Raw genomic sequence first — 21,755 nt, 5'->3', positions numbered from 1 at the left:
TTATTATTATTATTATTATTATTATTATTATTATTATTATTATTATTATTATTATTATTATTATTATTATTATTATTATTATTATTATTATTATTATTATTATTATTATTATTATTATTATTATTATTATTATTATTATTATTATTATTATTATTATTATTATTATTATTATTATTATTATTATTATTATTATTATTATTATTATTATTATTATTATTATTATTATTATTATTATTATTATTATTATTATTATTATTATTATTATTATTATTATTATTATTATTATTATTATTATTATTATTATTATTATTATTATTATTATTATTATTATTATTATTATTATTATTATTATTATTATTATTATTATTATTATTATTATTATTATTATTATTATTATTATTATTATTATTATTATTATTATTATTATTATTATTATTATTATTATTATTATTATTATTATTATTATTATTATTATTATTATTATTATTATTATTATTATTATTATTATTATTATTATTATTATTATTATTATTATTATTATTATTATTATTATTATTATTATTATTATTATTATTATTATTATTATTATTATTATTATTATTATTATTATTATTATTATTATTATTATTATTATTATTATTATTATTATTATTATTATTATTATTATTATTATTATTATTATTATTATTATTATTATTATTATTATTATTATTATTATTATTATTATTATTATTATTATTATTATTATTATTATTATTATTATTATTATTATTATTATTATTATTATTATTATTATTATTATTATTATTATTATTATTATTATTATTATTATTATTATTATTATTATTATTATTATTATTATTATTATTATTATTATTATTATTATTATTATTATTATTATTATTATTATTATTATTATTATTATTATTATTATTATTATTATTATTATTATTATTATTATTATTATTATTATTATTATTATTATTATTATTATTATTATTATTATTATTATTATTATTATTATTATTATTATTATTATTATTATTATTATTATTATTATTATTATTATTATTATTATTATTATTATTATTATTATTATTATTATTATTATTATTATTATTATTATTATTATTATTATTATTATTATTATTATTATTATTATTATTATTATTATTATTATTATTATTATTATTATTATTATTATTATTATTATTATTATTATTATTATTATTATTATTATTATTATTATTATTATTATTATTATTATTATTATTATTATTATTATTATTATTATTATTATTATTATTATTATTATTATTATTATTATTATTATTATTATTATTATTATTATTATTATTATTATTATTATTATTATTATTATTATTATTATTATTATTATTATTATTATTATTATTATTATTATTATTATTATTATTATTATTATTATTATTATTATTATTATTATTATTATTATTATTATTATTATTATTATTATTATTATTATTATTATTATTATTATTATTATTATTATTATTATTATTATTATTATTATTATTATTATTATTATTATTATTATTATTATTATTATTATTATTATTATTATTATTATTATTATTATTATTATTATTATTATTATTATTATTATTATTATTATTATTATTATTATTATTATTATTATTATTATTATTAGCATAGTTTTTAATAGTTATATTAATTTAGCCATTTTTTATTTGTAATTTTATAATTTTTTTAGTATTAGTAACCTGCATATTTTCTTCAAATCAATTTTTATTCTATTACATTCATTTAAGTTAACTTATTTCTTTTATTTGAATTAAATTATTGATTAAAAAAAATTATAGCTATAATTTATATATATATATATATATATATATATATATATATATAGCATTGCTAACTACTATAATCTGAAACCATAATCATTACCTTAGAATATGAAATTCCTCTTAGTATTGCATAACATTCTTTGTAAACTTTGAAAACTGAATTTTGAAATTTATCATGTTGTTGGTATTTATTCATCTAAAATGCTATATCTTATTTATTTTAGGATGCTATTTTTTGACTTACTGGTTAATTAAAGGTAGTTAATTTTAAAGGAATGTACTTTTTCATTACTACTTAAATATTTTTCCTTTATTTCTTATAGTTTGTAGTTATTTAAATTCTACATTTCTTAATCTAATAAGTTACAGTTATTAATTTAAATTTATGTCAATATAATTACATATGTTCTACAATACAATTTATTCCCTACCATTTAATGTAGTTTTGGAAAGAAGTAAGAATATAGTTTATAGAGTTAAAATTATTTGCAACCAAATGTAGTTTGGCTATTTTATCTAATCAGAGTTGAACTTATTACATCTAACATTTGTATTTAAATAAAAACTTTACTAGAAATTATTAATAATAGTTTATAGAATGTTTACAGAGTTTTGAAGTTTATTAATGTAGGTATTTAAATGAAATTATTGTGGTACTTACTATTATATCCACCTTTGTGGACGTTAAATTTCTTTTTGTAGAAAGGCCCAATTCCTCCATAAGAGTTAACTCCATCATAAGAGCTTGCATAATTTGATCCTGAGATAGAATTTCCATACAGTGATGATGAACCAGATCCAGACCCTGTTGGTATGAAGGCTGGATTGTAATTTGAAGACAATGGAGGATAGCTAATGGAATCAGTATTAATACCAATTGTTTCAATCGGTGAAGCAGTAACTCCTGTATTACTTGTTAAACCTTTATCAGCATCATGATGGAAATGATGATGAACGTGTTGTTGAACATTACCGCCGGGTTGTTGAGTATTTACAACAACAACCGGTTTTTTATCATCAATAGTTGAAGTTACAGGTGGTCTGTAATGGAATTCTGGTTCACGTTCAAATACGGCTGCTGGTTTAGAAACAGAATATACTGGCCCACGAGGAGGGCCATAGTGTAGCCTTGGTGGTGGTGGTGGTGGAGCTGGAGGTCTTAATGAAGAGCCATATGAATTTGATGCCAGTGGAATTGGTCGCGGTGGACCGTACCCACCACTTCCTATTAATGGTGATCCTTTAACTGGAATCGCTGTAATCGGGTGACCAACTGGTCTTAAATGTACTGGTTGGGCATAAATCAAATCACTTGGACGAACATGTGGTCTTTTTTCTTCTATATCTTCATCACACTGTAAAAATAAAATAAGACTAAAAATGAAATCAAATACTTTAATAATGTATTGTATATTAATCTCTACAATTTAAACTAAAAAAATTAAAATTCATTAGTTTATTTTGATACAAAATGATAACTATGAAAGTTAATAAGCCTACCCTACATGAAATGAAAAATAAAAAATATAATGGAATTTAGCAGTTACAAAACAAAGTTAATTTTAAATAAACTAAGAATCATATTTACTTTCACTCAAAAAAAAAAAAAAATGTATTTATTAATTCATTAAAATAAAATAAAAATATTGATTTTAAAAAAAAATCACATTTTATTACAGCTTAATGATTAAGATATTTTTTATTGTGAGCTACACAATTAGTATTTTTCTCTTTTAATTTATTTATCATTAGGTTTTCCTGTAAATTTTAAAAAATAAATTAACAAATGTTTGTAAATTTGTGATGATTTTTGATATTGCATTTTTAAATAATTTTTTGTTTTTATAATCTACAAGTTAGTTTCCAACTTTTTTGAAACAATTATAATCATGCTTCTGCATTTGTATATGTATGTAATGTAAACTTAAAATCTTTTCAAAAAATCTAGCATTCATTTGATCAATTGTTTGATTTACATCGTTACAAGAATCTGATTTTTTTTAATAATTTCATGATCATCTTAACATCACTCATCAAGATAGAAAATAATATATTGTAGTTGTCTAATAACTATTAAAAGTAAACAAATAAATATACATTTTATAAGTTTATTTGAAGGAAAAATGAAATATGATACTTGGTTAGTTTATTTAAAATTAACTTTGTTGCTTTAAGGTGAATGATCAGTTATTTGTAAAGTAGTGAACTGTAAATGTGATTGAAACTGTCCTTCAGGTTGTGCAAGAAACACTTATTTAAAGTGATTTTTGCATAAATATGTTGCCTTAATAAATGTTAATTAAAAGACATCTTTCATCGTATTTCATTCCTTTATTCATTGTTTGTATATATACATATACATATACATTTATTGTTGATTGTTGTTTGAGTGTGGAAATGTGAAAAAATTTGAATTTTTGCATAAATATTTATGTGGGCTGTAATAATATAAGTGGGAGCCACGTGACACAAATAATGAATAAAATAAATTGTTGAATGATTAGATTACATGCTAATTTTAATTAAACAATGGGATTGACAAATGAATGACACTTTCTGTTTCTACTTTATGTTTGTTATAGGAAATTAATTTATACAAAACCAGTTCACCTACACTACACTACGATATACTATATGAAATATATACGATACATGAGCAAATGTTACATTATGCTTTCACTTCCTTAATATATATTTCACTTCTGAACCTTATCAACTGACTCTTGTAAATTGTAATGTAAATCTTTTATTTTACATAATACATTACCTTCTTGTTGTATTAACTTTAATAGTGATATATTTTATTTACTTTCTTTTTGTAACATATGAAATGGTTTTGCAATTCTTATAGTGTTAATGTGCAAACATGTTTTTGTGATTAGCCTATATACCTGATGAATGAGCATGTACTAGAATCTTAAGTTTACTTATGAGTATGTGTGTCTGTGATTTCATACTCACGTGATTTCATACATCATAGTTAATAAAGAATGATTCATGACTTTTTACGTTACTATAAATATTACAAAACTGATTACTATCTGTTTTACTAATTATTCTATGAAGACTTTCACTTATTACTTTTGAAGAAGTTAGTTATACTACATTTATTGTTAACTTATTTAATTATCTGTTAAAGAATTTTGAAAACTAAAAATATTAATATTTCTAATTTCTTTTCTTTGTTGTTTATTTGTTTAATTCTTGAAAATGACTTCAAAAATTTTGTACAATATATTTAAAACTATAAAATTTTAAAATAAAAGTGAATTTTATTATACAGTGTTTTGCATTGTTTTTAATAACTTGCTTGTAAATATTTTCATCACCCTTATCTTGTCTTCACCCTTGTTTTCAGTGACTCTTTGTCACTGAAGGTGACTCTTTGTCACTGAAGGTGACAAAGAGTCACCTTGTTTTAAAGAGATTAAAACATTAAAAAACATTGTATTTATAAAATTTGGTTCAGTTTGTAGTTTGATATGTTTATAATTTTAAATAATTTTCATAATCATGAAGAAAACATACAAAGAGAAAAATATATTTAGAATATTTAGGTGTAATGATTTTGTTACAAAATTAAAATATCATGTGCATGTGTGTTTGTTTATATAAAATAATTAGTTTCAAATGAGTGAAAGTGCCGTAATTCCACTTGCCTTAAAAGTAAGGTCATTAGGGCAGAAAATTGATTGAAGGATTAAGATATCAGAGATTTAAATATTTTGTAGTACATTTCATTAAAATTTTTTACAGTAACAACAATTTTTAGAAAAATTGAAGGTAATTATATTCACTGTTACTCAAAACGTTTAATTTCATGTGAATGGTTTAAGGAAAGTTAGAAATTATTTCTGCAATTTCTAAATATATTGTTTATTAAGTTTAATAATTATTTTAAATGTTTTAAATTTTCTTAGAAATTAAGTTTTACAACATTATTAAATTATTCTACTCATCAGAACGATGATGCAAAAATATTACATTTCTCTAGAGATGTACATGTAATCTTGTAAAATTAGAACATTATTACAGGCAAAAAGTTATTGAATGTCGATCAAACAATATTTTGTAATGATTTCTGTCTTACTTTCAACGCATTACTCAACTGATCCAGTCATGTATCTAATTTTTTTTTCATTTTGGTTGATGACTGATTCACTACATAAGTTTGAAGCTTGTATGTGAAAATTTTGTAGTGTATGAAAAGCAGACCTAAATTAAAATTTTTAATTTTGTTTCTATTTAAATGACCTTGATTGTATTACATTTTTACAAGGTAAATGATATGTGAAAAGATGAAAATAAATGACATTAGAAGTAACCGAATTGATGGCCAGCTGATCTAGATGCTAGCATAGATCCACTAGCCAAATTATAACAGAAAAACATGCAAATATCAATAATTGTAAAGTATTTTATAACTTATTTTATGTATAAATTAAACATGGAATTTTAAACTATTTATAACGTACCGCCATTAAACCTAATCCACATAATCTCTCCTTAATATAATGTCTTGCTTGTGAATCATTTCCAGTAGACAATGCCTGTTGTATTTCAGGATCACTATAAACTTCATCAAAACCATCAAGATGCCTTCCTGTTCTCCCAGATAATAATAAATTATCAATTAAAGTATTGTTATTTAGGCTTTCTTCAGTTTTCTTTTTACTATTACCACCCCATGACCAGTCTTCATCACAGTTAATTGTAGTTACTGATAACAGTAATACTCCTAGCAGCCACATTTTGCTGCTCTGAAAAAACAAACAAATATAGATAAATATTTTGAAAACAATTTTTTCTTTATTACAACTAAGTGTTATTAAAATAATAATTTAAAGTATATGTGGCAGTGTGGTGTGTTTATTTTAAAATCTTAATTTTCTTTCTATCTACTTTAAAAATAAATGATAATCTTAATAATAGTATTTTATTTTGATTTACATAAATAATAAAGAAGTATGTACAGCAAACAAATATAATAGAAATCTATATTATATTATTTCACTCAGACATCTGGACTGATCTATCATTGGAATATTAAATAGGTATGTGATTTACTTTGTACACAATTTTAGAATTATCTTTGTTTTGTGATTTTTGTCTAATTCTTTAATTTCAAATCTGTAAATTAATTAATCTGTAAATTAATAAATTCTTTAATTTAATTTATTAATCTTTTCAATCAGGAAAATTAAAACTTCTTACATTTACGTATTGGTAAATTAAAACTATTATAGACCCGTCATTTTGATGCATGTTTTTTACAAGTACAATCTGCTGTAGCAAAAACAACACATTGGATTCACACATCTCACATTTGAAGAACTATGAATAATGAAGTGACTTCATTGTAAGATTATTTTCTTAAAAATTTACCTTGCAAGTAAAGTTTACATCAAATAAATAATACGTTTTTCTTCTATTCTTAACTTCATTGTGATGTCAGTTCACTATTTTACCTAGATGGGAGCCAGCTGTTACTCATTTTTGGTTTTATGTCAACTGGCTTAAATATATTCTTAAAGAAGAATTGTGTTTCATTTGGAAATTAATGAGTTGTTTGAAAATAGGGAAAATTGGTATAGGGTTCCTAAAGGAACCATCTTATTCATATCCAGAATTATATGGCATGTGGAAGTATCAAATAAAACTGTAAACATCTATACCCTCTTTAGAGATAAAGAAGGCATAAAATAAAGAGTTTATTACAATCCTTTTTTCAGTGACATACAATTTTTCCTAGAATGCACAGCAAATGTGATGAAATTCAATAACTTGAAAAGAAAAAAATAAACTGAAATAAGTTTTGCAGGATGATTTATAGTAATAAAGAAATGGTTCATTGATTTTAATATACATTTTTTTATTAATTCAAACTAGAAAGTTATTTGCGAGAACTTATGGTACAGTAATGTGTAGATGGAGTTGTACAGAAAGTTTGTGGAGTCTGCCTTTCTTTTTGGTAGAAAGTAATTGTTTTTCTTAAGATTACAATTTAAAAATTTTCATCCAACATATTTTTTAAAATCTTTTTCCTTATTTATTAACATTTTAAAAACGTTTAAATTAGTCAAAGCAATAATTTTTACTGTTATCTATAAAATAGATATTCTTTGCTATTTTGTACATGAATATATTTTTAACATTGTTCATGACATCTACATAGAAAAATTAAAATTCTTTTTCATAGAAAAAAAATTGATCCACTGGAATTTACATTTACATCGGTTTAAATGTTCCTTTATAGTCTAATCGGTATAATGTAGATTATGAATATTTCAGATTATTTTTGTTTTTAATTTGTTTTTCAATTCGTATTATAGAAGGAAGTAAAGATTACTTTTATTAATTTTAATTTTTTTTTTTTTTTATTTATTTATTATAGAATGAAAACTCTTTATTATTAAAACTATTAGATTACAAAAAAAAGAAAAAAAAAACATTGAAGAGTAATTTTTTTTAAGTAAAGAAAGTTGTTTTTGTTTTATATATTATTATTTCCTCTTACAAACTATTTAAACAGTTTTATTAAAAAAAATTCTTTTTTTAATAGTTTAGTTAAACATTATTATGTGATGCAGGAAAGAATTTTTTTTTTGTATTATTTTTTTACCAGAGAGGAAGTCATGATAGTTGACAGTCGTGACGTTGTCATATGATTGACAGAACACAATAATTAAAGGTCAAAGAATAACAAAAGACAGAAGAAGGACGACGTCTTAGAAAAGATAAAAGTGGGTATATATATATATAACATGTGAGAATAAAGTGGGAAGGTGAAGGAGAAAGTTTTTAATGGCTTTCCCTACCGGGAACTACTCTGCCGTGATTTTAATGTACAACGTATTGGCTCATCCCACTGCTTCCGCTTCAATTTCATTTATTTGTTTGTTTTTAACTCCTCCATAAACCCCCGTATTTTATTTTTTTTTTTAATATTAAGATTGTTAAATATTAATCATATTAATTATTTAATGTTTTAAAAAGTTCTTGTTTTGTTTTTTATCAATGTGAAATTCAGTTTACTTGTCGAAATGCGTAATTTATAAATGTATAATCTGTTTCTTTATTTTATCTCGATTAATTATATTTCAAAAACTTAGCGTATAGCCTATACACAAACCAAAATTTTCTCACATACAATTTGATATTAATATCTCGAATTTAGATAAACGGACGATTTATTTTTTACTAAAGTTATCTAAAAGGTGTAAATAAGTATTTTTATTTGAATTATAATAAGTTGTGAAATATGTTTAAACGTAGAAATTCTTATCTTGAGGGAATTTTGAAAGGTGCAATTTTATTGATTTTTATTAAAATTAGTTTAACAGTTCGTTTTAAAGGTATTAATAAAAATATTTTAAGTGATTTGTTAATTAATATTTTTTATTTATTTATTATAATTTTAATATTAATTATGGTATTTTTATACTCGTATCTTAAAGATAAGTACTATGCAGAAGAAATTATACGTGAAAGAATATCAGATGCTTATCGGGAATTTGAACCCAAGACTAACTGATTTAGAAATTAGCATATCTAAACATGTAGCGGTGATAGAAAAGGTATGATACAATTTAAAGTGTAAACTGAGAATTATGAAGGTTATGCAATAAGTTATTTCTGTAAAAAATTTTTTTTATTAAAATATAAGGTTGCCTGATTCTTAATTAATGAAGAAAAAAATTTACTTAAATTTACTATAATGATAAAAATTTATCAGTTAGTTTTTATTTATTACCATATATAAAATCTATTACAATAAATGATTATTTTATTATGATAATAATCATTTTATTATATATTATTATATCTAAATATATACTTAAAAATCTAGCAACACCATTGCTATAGTTTCCGCTATTGAGAAATTGAAACCACATTTCGAAAACAAGTTTTCGAAGTATTTCGTGGTTTTCCTATTCCCAAACTCGATGGAGAATTAAAAGTAGAGGGGAGAAATATAAAAAGAAAGGTGTTAAAAAATATTTATCGATGCAACTGAGAAACTCCTCCATGTTTTTAAGAAAAAAAAATACAGTTAAATGCTAATTACTGCTTTATATGTTAATGGAATTTTGTAAACATACTACTTTGTATGTTGTTATTTTATGTTTAATGCTGATTTAATTCTATTTTAATCAACGATTAAAAATATTTTATTTTTAACTTATCTCGACGAAATAAAAATAAAAGTTACATCATATTTTTGAAAATATTCTTTGTAAATCCAGAATTAAGGTCCTGGATTCTAATCCTGTCAGATACTTAATTTTTATTACGCTACACAATTTTCATTTCATATTCCATATTAAAACGTTCAGCTTATCTGGTAAATTAATCATAAAGAAGTTATAAGTCAAATATACAAATTCTGAGCAACAGAAAAATTACAATGACATCAGATTTTGTTTGTTTACATTATTATTATTATTACTGCTAGTAGTTTTAATTAGAAAATAATTACTTATTAAAATTAAGAATTAGTTAATCCTGAATATTAAAGAAATTTATTACTTTGTGTCGAATATATTCTTTTAAAGAGAATGACATGTTAAAAAAATTGTGTTTTATTTATTTTAAAATTATGTAATTTTCAGACTTTTTTTATACTGATAATAATTATGATTGTTTTTTATAATTAATTTTATGCTTTATTACTAGCGGTTGTATTCTTTTATACACTATAATTGAAATTCTGAATAGTTCAGTATATTTTTCATTGTTATATAATTTAAGTAGAAGTAATTATTATAATATTATTTCTGCATAATGTTTTTGTTAGATTGTAATGCATTTATACAATTATACTTTCATAATTTGTTGATAATCATATAACCGTAACGTAACAATTTATTAATAAAAAGAGTGTTTTTGTAGATATTTTAATGAAATGAAATTTATAAATATTACATTACTTTTGTTATTGCCATGAAATAAATTTCATGGATTAATTTATTTAGTTAAAATTCTGTTTGACAAGCGGAATTCTAATATTATTTGTCTACATTGAAATATTGCTTTATAACTTGATTATCGTTGTATTTAATAAGCTTACAATTTTCCTTTTTTTTTACAGGTATTTTTATGAAAATTAAGTATACTGCTTAATTAAACTGCGTTAATAGTGGTTTTAAAAATACTTTTTTTAGTTTTTGTAATTATTATTTCTGTATAAATTGGTATCACAAATATCCATTAATATACTATTATATTATTAATTAGTTTATATTTTTGTTATCCATGCATTAAAAATTAATCTATCAAAGACTTCTCAGGTTTCATGATTTTTTCCATAGTTCATCGTTAGAAAATAGAAACAGCAAAACAAAGCATAACTTTTAGTTTACTAAGAGTAAACGTTGCTTAGGTTTTGTATATCGGTTTATAGCACTAGATTTGTGAGGTCAAAATAAACCTTACATACGATCTCGCTCGTTCCGTATTTACAATTTTATGTATTATTTTATTTATACGCAGAAACTCTAATTATTATTTTTTTTAGTATGTTTGTTATCTGACAAGGAATGAGTTATAACTTTCATTCGTTTGTAAACGTATGCGTAGACCGAAGGATCGTATAAATATATTATGAATATTTAGGCCTATCTTTCTATAAAATATTCTCATGTATGGTCTATACTTGAATTTTATTAATCTTTTTTTGTCATTATTGATATTAATTTAAAGAAATAAGCATCAAGAATTAATAATAATAATAGAATTCCATCATTTAAAGCTTATTTCATTTTTAAAAATAATAAAAAATTTTAAGAAAAAGTGGGCAATAAAGACAAACTACAGACCAAGATACATACGTGTAAACTCAAACGACCGTCTGATTTATTCCCAAATGGACTTTTTGGATTTGGAAGCATTAGAATAAAACATTTTTTCGCAGATCTTTACAATTTATTTAAATCTATTTTTTATTATTTTTTTACCGACTTTTCGAATAAACGTACGGTATTACTTTCGATCTCAATGTGGGAGTGGGGGATGAAAATGAATTCTCTTTATTTAGAAGTTTTGAGGTATGAGTACGAAAATACCATTCACTTAAATTGAGGTTTCCGTATATATACTCGTGTGTGTGTGTGTGTGTGTATATATATATAGGCCTATGTATAAATTTTGTGGCTCGAAAATCTCCAAAAATACTAGATCTATTTTATTGAAATTTAGATGTTCTGTAGTAGTGTATCTGTAAATTTTTCTTGTTTTTAAATGTCAATTTAACACCCAAAGCTTAAAAAGACCAAATTTTTTTGACCAATCTATATTCTCTCTCGTTATAGCAATATAGTTGGTATAGTAGCATAATCGCTATAGCTGAGAAAGTAAAAGTAAATTTTTTTTATAATGATTAAATATTTAGAAATCTCGGAATAAAGTAAAGATATTTTAACTTTTATTGTAATAATATTATTTGTTAGTATTATTATTCTAATAATATACAAGTTAAATCTATCCTACTATTTAAAGTTTAAATCATTGAATGTGGGTGAAACAGGTATAGTTGATTTCACAGCTAGAGTGCACAAGAAAGTATTAAAATGGTTTACACTGCAGCCAGTCGCCATAAATTTCAATTTAAAATTATTAATATCAATTATTATTATAAGTTTGGAAGATATTCATTATATCGTGAGAATTTTTTAATTGCCTTTATCTGTATTTTAACACGGAACTATTGAAGAGTAGAAAGCTAATTCTGTACTACCAAGTTATCCTAATATTATTTATTGAAGAATGTGCTATTAATTATGTCTGATTTAGAATTTTATTTACGAATATCTTATATTAAAAAAAGTTCTTAAATTTTGTAGGATATATATGGGTGGATATATATATATCCATATATATATATATATATATATATATATATATATATATATATATTGTAGGATATACACAGGATATTAATTATTTACTCGTGACTTCCGAGTTACATTTTTTATGCCATTTTATATATTTGGGTAACAATATTAGATTACCGAATATTAAAAAAATAATAAGTAAAATTATATTTTCTTTTTCTGAATAAAAAACAATGATTAGAAAAATTAAATGCAATAATTTATGGTTTGAAGAAAAGTTAATTCTCCGACAGACTTTCTCCTTAACATAGTGAAGTGAAAGGCTTTATTTAACTACGAAAAAGAAAGTGTTTCTTTTTAAGTCTTAAGAATAAAATTGTTACATTTTATTTTAATGGGAAACATTACATTTTTTTTTATAACTCATGAAATATTTATTTTATTATTTATTACATAATTGCATTGTTTTGTAGATATTTTTATTTTATTTCGTTTCTTAAATAAGTCGCAATTTATTATTTAAGTTCCATCATTTTTAAATTATATTTATTGAATGTTAATAATATTTATTACTACACTGTTTATATGTTCATTAGCCCAATTTCCGATTTTGGTAATTACTGCTACTATCAGCTGATATGCAAAACCCAGACTTTAATAATCGATTAGAAAAATGTTCTCAACTAAGAGTCAAATGTAAAATGGCTAGTTACTTCTGATTAACAAACTCATAGACCTTCGTTAATTACCTATGATTAATTAATAAGCCAAATAAAGATTTGTACATCATAATGCCGTTACGTTCTGAATTTAGAATCGGCCAGCCAGATTAATAGCCGAAGAGAAATATCTATCCTGCAAAAATAAATAATAAATTTACGTAAGTTTAGTGCTATAAAATGGATATTGACGTTCTTTTAACATTAAGTGACTAATTATTATGTTTTGTTGTATATTCTCATAATTTAATCTGTCTGTTACATTTATTTAAAGTACATTTTTCGTATAAAATTATTTTACATACGCTTGGATAAGATAAATTTATTTGTAATCTAACCTTTGTAATTTTTCGAATTTATTTGGTATTATTTTTCTTTTTATTCAATTTGTATTTGGTCTTAGTGAAGTAATTCATATTTTCTTAATTGAAGTATAACTAAGAATATAAGCTTATAAAATTGATTTTAAAATCTTATTCGTAATAATTACACTTCTAGGTTAATTTAAACCTGGTTCTTACTGTATTAGAGGTTAATGTTATACACATAAGTTTTAATGACAATTTATGTAATAATATTAGGTACAGTTATGTATAAATATTATGTCTGCCAGTGTAAAACAGCAGATTTATTTATCCCTCTCTGGCAAAAAACATGACATACAAAAAACATGAAAAATGATGTACAATTCTAGCCGCGGAGTTATTCGTTAGTTGTGTAAACTGTATACATTAAATAATGCTGGATAATCGATTATTAATAATCACTTCCTTTATTTACTTTTTAATTTACATTAAAATAGTTAAAAATTACATTATGTTACGACATTTATGTTAGTTAACTACATATTTTATAGAATATTATAAACATGCTGACTACCAGAGATGTACATTTTCATGTTAATCAGTTAACATTTTAAAGGAAAATAAAGATTCATACTTAACAATTCTAACAGTGATTAAGACCAGCTGGTTCATTAACAAATAAGAAGAAAGAAGATGACAGGATATGTTTACATTAAGCAAGATGACAAAGAAAACAAATGAATCTGATCATATACACACACACAACTTTCTTTTTCTTTTTTGGTTTGACGATTTCACCACATAAGCTGATATGTGGATGTCCAAAGCTTGTGCGTCGGATATGAAAATTGGTTTTATAGCATATGGAAAAATGTTTTGTCCTGACTGGTATTCAAACTCGGGAGCTCCGGATGAAAGGCAGAGTACGGAGATCGGCGGTGTAGGCGGCATTATATACATTGTTTGTAATTATTAGAGGTATAACAACTTATATGTCGAATAATAATTTAACTCCATTTGTTTTTTTCGGCGATTAAAAAAAAATATACTTAAATCCTTTTTATACGAAATAAAAAATAAATTTTTTTCACAATAGCGTTAATTCATAAACAGGATTTGTCGTGATGGGTTTCTTTTTCTATGCATAATAAAATAATTTGTTTACTATTTTACTTTTAATGGAATTAAAAAAAATCGTGAATTTATACAAATATTTTATCTTAAATACATTAAAACGGTACGATAAATAGTTATTAAAATAATACAAATAAAGATCGCTCTAGAACAATTTAAACATAATGAAACTCTATAATTAATAGCACATTTCTATTATTAAAGTTATTATCAATAAATTTATTATATTTTTAAATAGTAATCTTTTTGTAAATTTATTAAAATGAGCATTTACATTTCTTTTAATGGTTTTTTAGTACTTAATATCGTTTGGTATTTTTAACATATAACTTATAATAAAAAAAACTGAAATGGTTTGGTTTTCTTATTAATAAAATATTAATAACTCGGAACATATGAAAAGGTTGACAATATTAAACTGAAAATTTATGTTAAACGAAATGCACGGGATGAGTTTTGTTATACACACTAATAATTAAATTAGATTTATATCTAAGTAATTTTATACGTTTAATCAAAATGCTAATCATCTGTTGTTTGATATTGATCAGGTTGTGTTAGAAATATCAAATAAGGCAAGAGGTGTAGTGTTGGTTGCTAGTATCATTCATGTTGATAACCCTGAAGTGATGTATGTAATTTGCACCGCTCAGTATACAATCTAAATAAACATTTATTTCTATATTTAAACATATAAGTACTAATTAGTGATTTCATGAATTAGATAAATATGTTAATTATACAGTAATATGTCATCATAATGTTCCGTTGGTCTGTCGTTAATAATAATATTTTTTTTATAAATTCGCCCCTACACAATGCCGTTTCCTCCCACAAGTGTGCCCAAAAAACCAGGTTAGAATACATAATGGGGGGAAGACTGTGCAAACAGATCAGTCGTAAACCTTTGCATGCTGCACTTTGTTTATTATTAATAATAATAACAGTCAAGGTTAGTAAGAATAATATTACTGCACTCTCTCTTTATTTTTTCTTTAGCCTTTGAAACCACTGTAAGGTATTACTTCAGAGGATGATTATGAATGTAAATTAAGTGTAGTCTTGTACAGTCTCAGGTTGACCATTCCTGAGATGTGTGGTTAATTGAAATCCAACCACCAAACAACACCGGTATCCACGATCTAGTATTCAAATCCGTATAAAAGTAACTGCCTTTACTAGGATTTGAACCTTAGAAATTTCAGCTTCGAAGTCAGCTGATTTGTGATGATGAGTTAACCAATAGAATAATATTAATATTACTGCATTCTTTATTATCTTTATCATCAGATAAATGAATTCTGTATAGTAATAATAAGGCCAGTTTTGTATTTTCCGAGGTAGGATTATTGTGCATGTGTGTACATATATGATTATTTTTCATTGTAGACTTTAATTCAGAATTTGTTTCTCGAAGAAAAACAGTACATTAATTAGTTCTTTTACAACATTTTTCCAGTCATTCTTAAGGCTCTGACATATGTAAAGCAACAGAGATACAAGTGGCAGTAGAGATAGTTGCTTTTTTTTTGAAAATAAAGATATTCGACACACAATCCTCTGAGGATCAGAGTGACGTTGTTACTTGTAGGACCGAATTTCCCCTGCGTTTCCATTGGCTTGACGTTATGATATGCAACAATATAGTAAAAATAAATAACGGAGAAGTAATTTTATCCTTATTTACAATTAATGGGCCTGGCATGAAATTTTTCTTAATATTGAAAATAGTAATATTTTCAGGCGTAACTGGAGTCTGATTCAAAATCATATACAACTAATCATGGTACCTAAAATACTGTACGTACCCTTTTAAACAGAAGAACTTTCATGCTTAATTGAAGCAAATTAACTCATTATATCAGATTTTATGTTTAATACTAGAACTGCTGAACCGATTTTCTAGTTTCATTATATATATATATATATATATATATGAATAACTCGTAAGATTTGCGAACAATATTTATACGGGAAAAGTTTACATTTTTTAGTAAACTATTTCAAAAGATAAACTTCGTTTTAAAAGAAAATTTGAACTTTCTAGAAAACTTTTTCAGAACTTTAATCAGAGCTTTCTTTACTAGTTTCAATAATGAGAGAGGATCACGAAATCCAGTAACCTCATGAACGTTTGCTCTATCCTTTACTGAAGAGAAAAACTATTTTGAGAGATCCAAAAACGTTTAAAAATACGAAGCCCCACTGGATACATAATCAGAAATTTTCTTTAGTTTAAAATATTTCCATACATCCTCGAAGAAATCTCATTAAAAAGAATAGTTGTAAACTCAAGAAATAGGGGTTGAAATCCCTAAAAGTGTTTCAACATTCATGAAAAGGATATCATCTTCTACTTCTTCCAAAGGAACTATTTAAAACTTTGTTAAAAATAAATATTTGATTAAAACACATAAATGGTTGAAAATAAAGATGATAACTATATATTGCATATAAGGGGAATTGGCTCCTGTTTATAATTTTTTTTTAAATTTATCAGCAACATAAAATTACCAAAGATGTTGGTCCTTAGTAAAGCACCGTGCTTAACAAATAATAGTAAGTTAATTACTTAAATAAAGTATGTTAATTAGAGTGTACGGTTGCCATTGTAGCTGAGTTAACTATAATATTTCTTTTTTCGATCTATCTAATTACATTTTCGATAGCTGATAGATTATAATAATTCTGGATAAAATATTTTCATTTAACTACAGTAATTTAATTTGCGTTTCTAATAAATAATCTAAACACTCTTTGTAAATGTTTTCAATAATTAATTAAAATTAAGACTAATTAATGTTATTCATATAAATGATTTTATAATTCTATTATAGTTTTATTTTTATGGTTCATGCAATTATAATAATAATAATTAAATTTAATTACAGTTCATTTGTATTTATTTTCTTATAGACGTTACATTATATTTTTTAATGCTTTCACTTTTCTTTCTTAATTGTTAATATTAGCAGATACTTATATAAAACTAATGCGTTTTTTGAACTATTTAAAGAAAATTATATAAGAATATACAGAAGATGCGTAGGTGTATTTACAAAAACTAAAAAAAAACGAAAAGAAATCGAATCTTATACCGCTTTCGCTTTCGTTTATTATTAATTTCACTTTTTTTTTATTAGATTAATATATTCATACTATATATATATATGGTGTGTTTATCTGTGTGTATGCACGCGCAAGTATATATATATATATATATGTGTGTGTGTTGCTCACGCAGGTTTTTTAAACTGGACTTTTTGTTATACATAATACTGTATTTATAATAGTAAATAAAATTAATCGCTTATAACGTGTTATTTCATCATGTAAGTGATCTTGTAATGTGTTATTTCCTTTTTATGTAATGTTTTGTTATTATCATATTTGAATCTAATATGAATACTGTGTACTTGGAGAATATATAATAAATGTACACAATGTTAGACCGTAAATTCATTACACAAAATATAGACGTAATTTAAAGTATATTTTAGAATTTGTTTAGTCTAAAAAACATTATAAAATGATTCTTTAACTGAAACACTTATAAAAATTTTATCGGATGAAAATATTAGTTTTTGTGTTATTTTAAGAGCCCCGGTTTTCTTTATTGCAATTGAGGATTTCACAACACTTCTAGTAAAAGTTTTTAATTTTTAATAATTTTTTTAATTTTGGAATAATTAAAAAAAAACATCTTATACTGAGATAATATCATTATCATAATTCATTTCATAATTCTATGACTTTTTAGCGGTTTTCTAAAGAATTTGGAAGTCGCTATTGCTCTCGGTCATGTTTATTATACATGTTATTATATACATACCTACGTATAACCTCTTTTCTTCCGCTCAACCGGACGCAAATCTTAACCGATATTGACGAACTTGGAGTGATGTACCTATTGGGAATAGAGACCTATTGAACTTACTTACTATTGAGCAGTTTCAAACGAATAGGTTCACAGGAACCGAAGTTAGAGCCGTTAAAAAACTGGGTTTTTGGATACATTTTCAGCTTTTTTTTATTCTACTATTACGCACTATTAAATCATGCATCAAAGTAATCCTTTCATTAAACCTACATTTCCATTTAACTATACATCAAATATTAAACTATTTTAAAATGTATTATATAATAAAATATATTTTTAAAATTATAAAAACAATAATATAAACAAAAAATGCAAAAAACTAGCTTAATATTTAAAATTAAAAAAGTTGTTAAAAATATTTTAGAAAAAGCTTTGGTAAAATGTACTTTCAATGAAACTCTATGTGCTGCGATCTAGTGAATTTGATTTATACTTAAATGAAGCTGTTAAATGTAGCTGTGTGTTTTCATGAAAGCATTTAAGTGGATGATTTAATTCACTAGCGACAGATAACGGAGAAGATCTAGATCCAGGTAACTACTACAGCATATCTAAATTTCAATGAAATTGATGCGGTAGTTTTAGAGGTCTTTGAGCCAAAACATTTTAAACATAGGCAAATTTTATACCCCAATTTAAATGAATGGTATTTTCATATTCCTCATGCCGCAAAACATAAAGAAAATTAATTTTCATCCCCCCCCCCCACCCAAACCATGCAACTGAAAGTAATACCGTACTTTTTTTTAGAAAAGTCGGTAAAAAAATGCAATTACATAAAAAAAACGCTAGTTTCGCTATAGTACTTTAGTTAGTTTAGTACAATGCTAAAATGTGATCTTATATAAGTAAAGGGGGTTGGTGACAAAAAAAATCTGTTTTTGAGATTTTAATCGTTTTAAACACGTGATACTAGCACAACATGAAATACAAAAAAAAAAAAAACAAACACTGAAAGCATTATTTTCAAAAATCATTACAGCAGTGCAACATCCTTTCTCTTAACTAAAACCGGAAATTCGCCCTTCTGACACACTTACTGCGACAAAGTTTTTTGAATAAAAAGTTTTTTTTATTTTTAAAAAAATCGAAATAAATTGTATTTTGTATTGTTGAAATTAAAATGAATATTATCTTTATTATCGTTTTTGTTAAAATACAGACTATTTAATAGCTTTTTATAGCTATCGATGGGCAGTATCGATGAGATGTAAAAGTGTACAGCATCCATTCATCCGGTTCGAACCGGCTACTGTAGGTAGAGAACTTAGAAGGCATATTTGTGGGCGTTTGATTTCATATGATTTTATCATACAGTTTGAGATAAACATAAAGCCTGCTTATTTGCGCGGATTTATTCTACACATGGAGGAAAAATTAATTGAATAATAAATTAAAAGAAAATATCTGCCAATTATTATTTTTTTTTAATTTTTGATTGTTCTAATAAAATTTGTTCTAATTTGATAATGATGAAAAAAGTAAAAGTTGCAAAAAATTTATTTAAAAAAAAAAAAATTTTTAAATAAAAAATAAAAATAAATATATATATAAACATTTTATATTTATTTTTTTCATATTCTATCTATGTATTAGCTCTTTGTATAATCATATATATATTTATATAATAAAGGGGGGTTTTTTTTTTATGAAAGAGTTTAAAAATAATCTTGAAATGGCAAATATTTATATAAAATTAAGAAATTTCATCTGTATGTTTGTATAATCTTTTTTTATTATTTTGTATTTTGTGTTTCTTTATTAAAAAAATAATAATAAAAATAAAGTAACTAGGCATTACTCTGTAATTATTACAAGAATAAAATGTTAATAAAGTATGTAAAATTATTTAAAAAATAATTTTAATATTAAATTTTAATAAATGGTTTTTATTTTTTAAAATAAAATTCCGGTAAAAATGTAAACCTTAATAGTACGTAGATGTTTTTATGTGTATATATTTCTTAAATAATCTTTTTTTATAAAAAAAAAATAATCATTAGTAGGTGAAAAAATTTTATTTTCACCTACAGTAATAAATTATTAAACAAAATAAAAAATAAATTTATAAAACATATAATTTTATTAATAAAAAATCTATTTTATTAAAAACTGTTTAAAATACATTTAATTTAATTAAATAAATAAATACATATATTAAAATGTAGAAAAAATAATAATTAAATAAGAAACGAATTCTAAACATTTTCTGTACTTATATTTTAAGCTAATTAATTTATTTAAAATAAAATATTTTCTTTTTTAATTATAAGATGAAGTACAATATTGTTACTTACCGGTGTTAATAGTATACCAGAAATGTAAAGAAAGTGAAAGATGTTTTTAATACGGTAAACTGGTTGTATGAAACACTACAGGGCACTGTTATACAGAACAAGACGTCGCTCTTTCTTATAGGGAGGGCAACAGCCCCGTCATTTATCCACCACTCCGGTTAGCCTTCTGTGAAAGTGAAGCTGTTGCCGCCACACTCCTGGTCAGACGTCTTGCGGGAAAACCCCACTATATAATTCTGCCAAATATTATAAAACTTTTAACAATGAATCACATAATATTATCATGTGTATTATTACTCTTGCTTAAGATAATTAGGACAATGCCTTACCTAATAATATACAAACAAAGATATATTGCTAATTCTTTAATCATAAGAAATGCATATGAAATACCATGTACAAGGATAGTTTTTATATTAATAAATTTTCGATATGTTGGTATATATGTTATGTATTGTTACATATATTTTCCTTGTAAAATAAATAAATGAATACGCCTATTATTTATCAGCCCTTAAATTTGCTTTTCCAGACAAAATTTATTATTTATAAAAAAAGTTTCTTCTTTCATGCAAAATTAAAAAAGTCTCTTAAAACTTAAATTGTAATGAATTTTTATATTTATTCTTTTATTAAATTTACATTGATTATATAAAGAAAACATTTAATTATGTAATTTTACAAAATAATTTAATAAAGGCCTTTAATGAGATTATTATTTTTACTTCCTTGTACGAAGTA

General features: G+C 22.9%; 1 protein-coding gene across 3 annotated transcripts in view; it reads right to left on the bottom strand.

Moving 5' to 3' along the window:
• Positions 1-21,164, bottom strand: part of LOC142326279 (uncharacterized) — a 36,665-nt gene extending 15,501 nt beyond the window's left edge. For all 3 annotated transcript variants that reach the window (XM_075368637.1, XM_075368636.1, XM_075368638.1), the window contains exons 1-3: positions 21,015-21,164; positions 6,323-6,607; positions 2,509-3,202 (exon numbers count right to left, since the gene is read on the bottom strand). In XM_075368637.1, coding sequence (XP_075224752.1) covers positions 2,509-3,202; positions 6,323-6,598 — 970 coding nt within the window. In that variant the 5' untranslated portion in view covers positions 6,599-6,607; positions 21,015-21,164. The remainder of the gene's footprint in view (positions 1-2,508; positions 3,203-6,322; positions 6,608-21,014) is intronic.
• Between the last annotated feature and the right edge of the window lie 591 nt (positions 21,165-21,755).

Source organism: Lycorma delicatula, chromosome 6, assembly GCF_047948215.1.
Source record: "Lycorma delicatula isolate Av1 chromosome 6, ASM4794821v1, whole genome shotgun sequence".
NCBI lineage: Eukaryota > Metazoa > Arthropoda > Insecta > Hemiptera > Fulgoridae > Lycorma > Lycorma delicatula.
Note: the sequence above shows the minus strand (reverse complement) of the source record. Positions and strands in the feature narration are given on the sequence as shown.